The following is a 10,031-nucleotide window of genomic DNA, read 5'->3' as shown; positions in this document are numbered from 1 at the left end:
CTGCTGACTTTGACAACCTTTGGATGAAGCTCCAAAAGCCAGATTTTGAGAAATGCATTTAGGATTTTGATGATACAGCCAGACTCCTCTATCTTCTAAGTCTACTGTTGGATTCCCAACCATCACTCAAAATCTGGCCCCAAGTGGTGATGTTCTTCAGATTTAAAGACCATACCATTAAGAGAATAAATTTTCTCCCAGACACCACTACAAATCCGAAAGGAATGCCATTATGTAATGTCAAAATGAGTGAAATTACACTAGAATTTTTCCTGTGCATCTAGAGCAGTCTTGCCCTTTTGCAGGCTGAAGCTAAATGAAAAGTTACCAAGTTTTACTTTGTGGGTAGTTAAATCAGCCTTCCTTATCTATGGTGAGTTGCAAAAGACAGAGCTCATAATTTCCTAAGGTTTATACCAACATCTGAGCCTTCCTTTTGCCCAAAGGGAAGGTCATTTTCTTCCCCTAAAGACTGCATTTGTAAGCAATTTCTATTGTATTTGTGAAGTGTAAGCTGACAGCAACACAACTGAGCTGTAACAGAAATCTCAAGGTGCCTTTTATTCTTTCCACAACAAACAGAAAAAGTGAGCAAGACACAGACAACACCAAACTTCCTAACACAGTTTAAGGCCACACTTAGAAAGGATGAAAGTAAGGCTTTCTTTAAGGGGCAACACACTGGGTGCCACAATGGGAACAGAGGACAAGTGATCCAAAGCTGATAGGATTCACCCAAGGAAAATCTGAAATAGCATCCTAATTTTGGCCAGCAGGTCTGTGCCTTCTTTTGGATGTAAGCAGGAAAATAAAATGAAATGCCTAAGATATCCTCCTCCAGAATATTCCCAGCAAACTGAAGGTGCTCTCCCAGCAAGAGACTGCTATCATCTTAGTCGAGGGTGTTAATTAGAACAGAACCAAAGACGAGTCATTACAATATACAAATGCAGCGCAATGAACCGCGCCTAGAATAGTCCCTCTGTTATCAGAGGCACCTGTACAGTATCTTGCTGTTTGTTTGGCAAGGTTACAAGTAATACTTCTAGGTTTTAACAAAGTAGAGAATTTGCATAGATTATACATTCAGTTCAAGGAGAGTTCTGGTACCTTTTTTGTTGTTATCAGGTAAACATGTTTGCAGACACAGTGAGGTAGCAGCTGTGATAGCACCCATGAGCAAAAGAAGGTAACCAAGGCAGAAGCAAAGAGCAGAGCTTGAACTACTCACTATGGTTAGTGTAAAGGAGCAAAATCAACATGGTACCTGTAGGATCGCATCATGAGGGTTAATTACTGCCAACATCACAGTAAACTGGAGACACCCTAATGCTATCATGGTCCTGGGTAACATGGGCTGTAAGATCCTGTTGCCTCAATTCTAAATGTGCTCCACCTGAACCTTCTTTCCGTTACTGACACAGTGGCCATGGAGGTTTCCAAAGGCCAGTCTCTTCTACTCTGTGCCTTCAAAGGGAGTTAGAAACCAGCATTAGCCTCCTTTGAAGAGTACAGGAATAACAGTACAAGAATACAGGAAAAAAGCTATTTCCCTCACTGCCCTCAAGTTTAATTCACATTTATTTGGCTCCTCTGTGCCTGGCTGCAGCAGTGACTGCCCTCAGCAGTTCCTGCTCTCAATAACTCCTACTGGGACAGTGTCCTGTCCCCTCCAATGCTGCATTCTTCCCACCCTGTCTGTGGGCATCAGGCCTGGAGCTGTCTTGGCAGAAACCTGAAGTTTTGGTCTGTAGAGACTTTTTTACCTTATGTTTTTAATTGTTATTTAATATGGGTTTAATGCAATGTCCTACAAATCCTTAATACTGTCTTGGTTGAAATGAAAACATACGGATCACTATCTTTTCACAACCTTCAGCAAAGGCCAGTGCAAAATGCTGGTCACCATGTTCTACTGGGCTTCCTCTGTTGCTGGAATAACGTAAGCCCAATATTACATATATTAAATATGAGTATGCCTGAAGATCAAGAAAAGATAATTACTTTTACCAACTCCTTCATGTGAGTTAGTACTGAGCAGACTGATGGCCGCCCTGAAAAGCAGACATTTCTGAGCTGGGTTTGGAAGAAGCCTAAGGGATTTGGCTTGCACAAGTACAACTTCCTGCTCAGTTCAAAGCTGGAACTTGGAGTTGGCCAAGGGTGGCCAACTCCTGAAGCCTTGGGATCTGGGAAGACAATAAGGAGGGTGTGATAGCCAGTGGCAATCTGGCAGTTCTCTGACAACACTGATGAAAAAGAACTAGAAAAATCAACACAAAAATCAGTCCTCATTGCTTGGCTACAATAAAAATCTGGATCTTATTTTCTTTTTATCTGGGAAGTCAAAGCTGAGATCTCATGGTCTCAGTGCTTCTCAGCCTCGCTGTGCCAGCTTGTTCAATTTTTTTTCTGCAGCAGAATTGTGCCAGACTTCTGCAAAGTTTTAGTTTATTCTTCACCCTTCATATCTCCCTTTGCTCACTTTCAGAATATGCCATCTGGGATTCCCTGACTTCACTACTGTCACAATAATCACAGGTAAGAGTGATGGAGACTTCATTAGTCTTGCAATTAGTGCTGTAGGAGATGGTCAGAAGGTGAATTAATACACATTAGTTGGTTCTTTTGAAGGTGCTGCAGGATCATTGTTAACATGCCGTTAACAACTGCACGTGGGCTGTGCATTGAAGCCAATAGGTGGGAAAGGCAATTTATAACACACAAATGCACAGTCCTGGATCTCTAGGCTCAGCAATAATGAAGGCTTAAAAACAAATAGAGATGGACTTCCCTGTGTAACACTTGCTGTCATGAAGGAATTGTTAAAATTCTCTGCTTGCTGAGAGCACCAAAAAATGGAGCCATAATTTCAATTCTAAAAAAAACCAACCACCCTGAAAAATCCGAAAATGAAAACACAAATATTACTATGCAATGTCCAAGCGTCACCAAAGAAAGAACTGGACAAATAGGAAAATAAATTGTAATTTGAGCTATGAGCCTCAAGGTTTAACATCACCATATAAACAGGTTTACATAATGCTAAGACTGACTTTGGACATAATTCATTAAGTCCCATACTTACATGTTCTGCATTTTGCCACATTCTCTTTGTTTCTTACTGCCTGATCCCAGCAGTGTTACATGGCTGGTGTGCAGAATGGGCAGGGAATTGAAACGAGCAAAGCATCACACACAGAAGATGAATGTGTGCGTGTGGAAATAACACCCCTCTGCCACAGAAGGAGATTCTGATCAAAACTGGCTTTCAGGTGGAGTCCTGTTCAGCACAGACTAGCCAGTGTGACTTTAAAGTAACACACATTCAAATGAAGATGCATAACCTGCTTGCTTTATACAAACTGTAGGTCCCTGGTCTGAATTCTCCTTTTCACCAAATGTAAGATCTGTGAAGTTATTCTCTTCTAACAGTATCTAATGTTCATCCCAGGCTCCAAGTGCTTGCCATTTCAGAACCAGAAAAGCCAGTAAGCAGGATGTCAGTCTCAGCAGCACTACCACAGCATCAGCTTGGAGCAAGCTCTGATCCCCAGTGCCGAGTTTTGCTTTCTTTGATTTTTCTTCACAACTACAGCACATTGTAACTCAGACACAGTGCCCCATATATAACTTATGTATCTGTGTCTGCATATTAATCACTATAGTAAAGGTTTTCATTTAGGTCCAAAATTTGGCACTGCCCCCAGATGATGTTCCAAACATGGCAGCTCATCTTTTGATGACTTCCAAGACAGACAGTATTTACTCACAGCATAATGTCACACCATTTATTTATGCTGGCCTTGACTCTGAAGTTCTTAGCATCAGCCCTCCATGGAAGTTTTGCCTGAACAAGACTGCAGGACCATCCTCATCCATTTCACACTGTTGAAACAGCAGCACTGGGATTGCCAGCTTGCTACAAAAACTTCTTTGCGTAGATGCTTTTTGTCTTTCAGAAAAATAGAAACTTACTTTAAATTTTGTTTTGAGATATTTTAAACCGAGTACATAACGTAAATAGATACATCAGCAACCATTTTTTTTCTTTCCCTTTTTTGTACTAAGATAAAATAATTTGCACCTTACATTATAAATTATAAAAGTGGCAGATTTTCTTCTAACCACAAAAGATGGGATCGTTGCCACCTTCTGTTTGGTCTAGTTAATAATGAAAACTTACCAACAAAGCACGTGAAAACCATTCCTGCTTAAGAATTAAAAAGAAGTATCAAATTTAAAAAACAAGTTATCAGGACGTGTGTGTGTGGGTGCACCCTTATACTTATGTGCAAGACAGACTGAAGATTTCTTGACTACCCCGGGAGTCCTACTAAGAACAACCACTGACTAGGATTGTTAATGATTGTTACCATGTGCCCTAAATCTAATCCATGGGGCTTGAGCCGTGTAGGTGCCATCACATCCGTGTGACTAAAGCCCTGGAGTTCACAGTGAGTAGTGGAGGTCCCCAGAAAACTTGAAATTCACAAAGGAATGTTAGATTAAAAAGAAGCACTGTTAAAAACCCCTACTGAATAAGGAATAACACTGTGTTTCTATTACATAAACCTGTTGGCAACCCTGGTTTTAAAGATGCTTGCCTGTAGAGCAGGTTGAAAAGCTGGAACATCACCTTCACTGGACTATTTCAAGCAGCTCTCGTTGCTAGAAGCTTTCCTAAAACTACAGCTCTCGTGACTGTCAAAATCAAGACAAAAAAAGAAAGGGAGGTGTGAGGGGAGGAAGGCCTTTTCTTAATAAAGGCAGCTTCAGTTAGTAAGATAACATAATCTTCAAGCTGCAAAAGCAGCACCTACTAATTAGTCATTGACTAAAACATAAATAATAAATACCTAAATTGTTCCTTCTATGCATCCATTTTTGTGCCAGATAAACATTTCAATGCTCTGCCTTAATGCCAGCACAGCTGACACTGCAATTTCAAGTCCAAAGCAAACTGCAAGTAGCTTTAAACCAATACTATGGAGAGAGACACTACGAGCCACTGGGATCTGTGTGTTATGGTCATGCAACTGTTTAAAAGGGAATTCAGCCTTCCTGTGAGATGCTATTGTAGAATGATTTAAGGGTATATTTCCCTCCTGCTGTGGATGCTCATCAGCAGAAAGTTAGCCACAAACACACAGAAGGGTAAACACATACCTAACTTTACTACATCAAGAGGATTTCTTTCCTAATTAACCCAATAGTTTTAACACTTTTTGGGTTATGTTGTTAACAAGAGATTACCACAGCAACAAGAAAAAAAAAGTACATGTTCTATGCTAAAATGTATTAGTTAGAGATGAGTTTGCACATAAAACTTATATTTTTAAAAGTTCTTGGAATGTAAAGGAATTTTTTTTTCCTACTTTAGAAAATGCAACATAAAATGATGCAAAAGATGCCTATTTAAAACCAGATGCAGCCTGCTTAAAATTCTGGAGACAGGCAAGGGTAAAGTTTCTTGACAGAGTAAAGTAAAAGCACTAAGAAACATGGCACTGCTCTCCTTCACATTCAGCTCATGGCTTTGGTCAGGAACCCCTGTCCTGCACAGCCTTCCAGGATGTCCTGCACAAGCCTAGAATGACCCTTCTTCATCAAGAGCAGATCAAAGATCAAAGGCGGGAATTAATGTTAAGACTTACTAGCCCTGACTCAAATTAGGGAAGAGATGTGTTGTTGCAGATTTAGGTGCCAATTCTACTATTTTCTGATTCCACACAACTCCACTGCCTGAGAAGCAGCTCAGCTCACAAGCCAAGTCAGGAATGGGTGTGAGCAGAGACAGCACAATCCATCCCAGCTACATGGACACACCTGATGTACTGGAAGTCTGTGAATATGCTTTGGTGCTGGCAGGCTTAGAAAAATACTAGCAGATTTGAAAAGGCTGAAATCCAAAATGATTCTTTGTTCTTTAAACTGATACTCCTAGAACTGAGACCCTGGACCCGAGGCATATGCATGAGACATAAAAACCTAATACAGCAAAACACTGCTTGATTTAGAGTTCTATAACGAGATTATTCTAAAAAGCCCTCTGAAAATAATCTGAAAGTTTCTGGTTTTGTTAATTTTCTCTAACTAGGGTAACAACAAACATCAGCTGAATCCAGAATTACTTTGTGTTATTAAAAAAAACTGTGAGGGTGTAATTTCAGGTTCTGTGAAGTACTGCAGCCATACTAGCCTGCAGTAACCAGCCTACCCAGGAAGCCTAAAGTAGAAGGGAAATTTGCTGTGATTTATTCATGGTAGCAAAACAAGGAAAGCCTATGAAATAGCAGAGGTACAGATAAATTTATTTTTAAAAAACACTCCTAGCAGCTGCTCCTTCACTGCCCCCTCCATGGTTTGTTCCTACTGTTTGAAAGCCCACAGAGGCAACAGCAGTAGGGCCCCATGGGACAGCAGAGGCTGCTGGACAACCAAAGCTGCTCCTGACACAACAGATGGAGGGGGCAGTGCCAAGGGCCTTGTCAAAACTGTTTTTTTTTTTGTTTTTTTTTAATGAATGAATTATATTGCAATAAGTAAAAAAAAAAAGGATAATGTTCCCTCGAGAGATTCACATATAAGCAAGGTTAAATTCCCTTTTAAAAACCTATGCCAGAGGGTTCCATACCGGGTGCTACCTCAAGCGGCCGTCAGGTTTGATGGGGCCCAGCTCAGACTTGGGGTCTGGGCTGAGGGAGCTCCAGGCTGTCTGAGCACAGCCCTGCATGACTGGGCAAGCTGTGGGGCCCATGCTGCAGATGTCCACAGCTGACCAGATGCTGCTGACCAGGGAGTCCACCCAGGCTTCCAGACGGGCACCCACCAGTCCTGCGTTCCTCTTGGCCTGGTCCACGCGAGCAGCACTGATGGGGATGTTCAGGACGGGGTTCAAACCCTGGAAGCTCTGCTCCATGTATGCGTTCTTTGGAGGCCCGCTGTGGTACTTCATGGCTTCCTCTGGAAATGCAGAAGTAAATCCAAAAGTTAGCACATTAAATAACACCAGACCTTCAGGATCTAAGGCTACAGAGAGAAAGAAAAAAAAAAAAAAAAAAAGCAGCAATAGTTAGTAGTGTATTAGTCCATTTCCCCAGCACTGAGAACACGCTGTGTCCTGAGGGTGACTGCTCAGCTCTTCAGCATGAGGACGTGCTCACCACTACGAGCTCCTCTCACCATGATGCAGTCCCTGCAAGCACGCAGTGAGCAGAGTGGAGCACTGAGGATGACAGCAGCATTGTCCTCGTTATCATCACATACAACCAACATCCCCAGAGCTGCAGGACAGCCAGGCATGACACAGAGCTGTTTGGCACAGTGCAAGAAAAAGGAAGGCCCAGTCTCAAGGGCACCCCAGCTATAAGCTCCTGCCTGTAGCTGGAGCCTGATCAACATGGTGCTCCTTCTTGGGAGAAATCAGTTTTGTATTCAGGAGAAGCTAATTTTGCCTCTTTCACCACAGATGAAGCCTGGAAGATAAATCCCCGTGCAGCTGAAGTTACTCCTGGGGACACCCAGGGAAGGCTGTGCTTTGAAATCAGGAAACAGTTCAAGGGTGCTTGGTGTGAGAAGGCTAGCTATCATTGGTTTGTTTAGGAAGAAGAGTCAAGATCTCAGCCTGTTTCTTTTTAACAAACTGATGAACATTGCCCTGTTGTGGAAAAGTCACAATATCTGTTAGTTCAGTCTGCCTTTAAAAACTGGGTAGTGCCACTCCTGGCACTGGAAGGACAATATCATGGCCTTGGACAGACTGGACCAATAATGAAGTATGTGTAACCCCAGCATCCTTCCTGGAAGTGCTTCAGTCTTGCTGGGACAGTATTTTGTTACTTGTGCCAAGTAACAGATTACAACCATGTCCTAATGACACTTTTCTTTGCATTGTGGTTGCTTTCCTTACAGTAACTCTTCTACTGCAGCAAAATTCAGTACATTGCCCTAAATGCGTAATTTTGCAGTAGAAATCACTGTCAGGCTGTGATAAGGCCTTCAAAGACCTTGAATTGGGACACTGGGGGGCAGACCACCCTCGCCTCAGGCTGGCTGACTTCTTAAGGTCCAAGAACAGACCAAGGTGCTGCTCATAAAATCAGAATGGGTCTCTGCAAAATGTTCACTAGTTGCCTCTTGGGAGTAAATTTTCAACCATTCCTTTCTGTTCTCAGCTGACTTCCCCAGCATCCTTGCACAGAGGATCTGTTTAGCTCTGCCAACACACACACTGTCTAGAACACAAAATGGGCCCATTCAGGGAGCTCCAGGAGAGGAAAGCCACCACTCACTCAGCGTTGGGAGGCCGGGAATTACATATTCAGGGCTACAATTCCTTCCACATGTCCTTACTGCCTGCTCTGCAGCCTGACACTGAGTCCTTTCTTCCATGCAGAGGAACAGTATCTCAGGAACTGGCAGTAAACCAGTACATTTATTTAGAGGGAAAAGGGACATTTAATTGGAGCTTTGCTGTTACATTTGCAAAGTCTTTAATCTCAAATATCGTGTAAGTCTATTACTTTAAAACCGCAATTAAATTAGTTTATCACATCCCTATCACCATTATGCCTCACGTCACTGTTCCTGTATTCATGAAAACCCCTCTTTTTATGTTAAATGGTAGCTATCCACAATGATTTTTAGTCAGAATGAGTTTATCCCATGAACATGTGTCAGGAGTGTGTTCTGCCAGAGCACTGCAGTGTAAGAAACAGGACAAGTACACATGATTACATTTCCTCCTTTGGAAGCAATTAAATATGAAAGACTGTTTGTCAACATATTAATTAAATAGCAACATTTTAAGTAAAAATCCCCAAACAACTAAGAGTTGGCATTACCAGCAGGATCATCTGATGGAAACAGGCAAGTCAGACAGCTTGTTGGATTAAAGCCTGTTGTGCATGTGTTCAGTGCATGGAACAAGAAAGACCTTTTTTTTCAGAGAAATAAAAGGATGAAACAATTTGCTATTCTTTCTGGCTCAGCCCTGCGCTCCTCCTAGGTTTCAGGACTTGGTGGATGATCAGAACCTAGAGAATGAAACCTAGAGAAACTGTAGGAGCCAGTGCAGGCGATGCAGCAGGAGATCATTTTCTCCAAGTCTGTGACCCTTGTTGTTTAAGATCAGTGGGGCTGCTGTTGCTAAAATAAGGGTGATAACCTCAGTATCTTCAACAAATTTAAATCTCTCCACTCTGCTATAGCTGTAATTGTGTCAGATGTGCTGTGCTTCTCTGCTCCAGGCCTGCTGGGGCTGCCTGGCAGGTACAGCCCCAATTGCTTCATGGGGCTGAAGAGAAACTTTTGAAAAGCCACACACAAATATCAGGAAGAGGAAAGACTGCTGAGGACAGTAAAACAGGGAACAAAAACATTCAATGTGCTAAGGGCTACCTCTGCCCACAGTGAAAATGTGCTTCTCCCATGTGAGACACATGATAAAACCCTGACAAGGTACTGGTAGGGGATTGCTTGGTTCCACAGCAGAAGGAGCACCCTCAGTTAGGTGTCTGTGTGTCCTATACAGAGCGAGCTGGGTAACAGCAATCCAAGTGCCGATCTATGGACTAATCAATAGGGAATGCTGAGAATTCCACCCCAAACCCTCTACTGGAGCCTCCACGTCTTTGTTCAAAAGTTGACAGGAGAAAGTGAGGAGGATGCTGCTCATCCAAGCGATGGCAGCTTTGGAACATCCCCCTTTGCATTGAAAGAAAAAGAGAGAGAACCATGACTTTTATAACTTACTGGTCTGGGACAGGAGAGGGATAGTGTGGATCCTAAGCCCTGAAACAATGTATAAATGGAGCCTGGAGTCACTAGGCATACTTTTAAAGTACTAACACTTCAGTCCTTGCTCATGAAAAAATAAAGAGGAGGCTTGGCCCTGTGAGTGGTGTGGTTAGACATTTACATCTGTACAGTCAGAGCAACCAATTCAAAATTCAGCTGAACTGCAGACATTAAGCCAGATGTTGGGGGTTTTTTTGCCAGCAAAAACGTCCAAATAGCCCTTTGACTTC

At 42.4% G+C, this 10,031-nt stretch overlaps 1 protein-coding gene across 1 annotated transcript in view; it reads right to left on the bottom strand.

The window, feature by feature from the left end:
• Window positions 1-6,643: 6,643 nt before the first annotated feature.
• Window positions 6,644-10,031, bottom strand: part of XYLT1 (xylosyltransferase I) — a 112,079-nt gene continuing 108,691 nt past the window's right edge. The window contains 1 exon segment of the mRNA XM_010003295.1: window positions 6,644-6,966. Coding sequence (XP_010001597.1) covers window positions 6,644-6,966 — 323 coding nt within the window.

Source organism: Chaetura pelagica, unplaced genomic scaffold, assembly GCF_000747805.2.
Source record: "Chaetura pelagica isolate M959 unplaced genomic scaffold, ChaPel_1.0 scaffold138, whole genome shotgun sequence".
NCBI classification, from domain to species: Eukaryota; Metazoa; Chordata; class Aves; order Apodiformes; family Apodidae; genus Chaetura; species Chaetura pelagica.
Note: the sequence above shows the minus strand (reverse complement) of the source record. Positions and strands in the feature narration are given on the sequence as shown.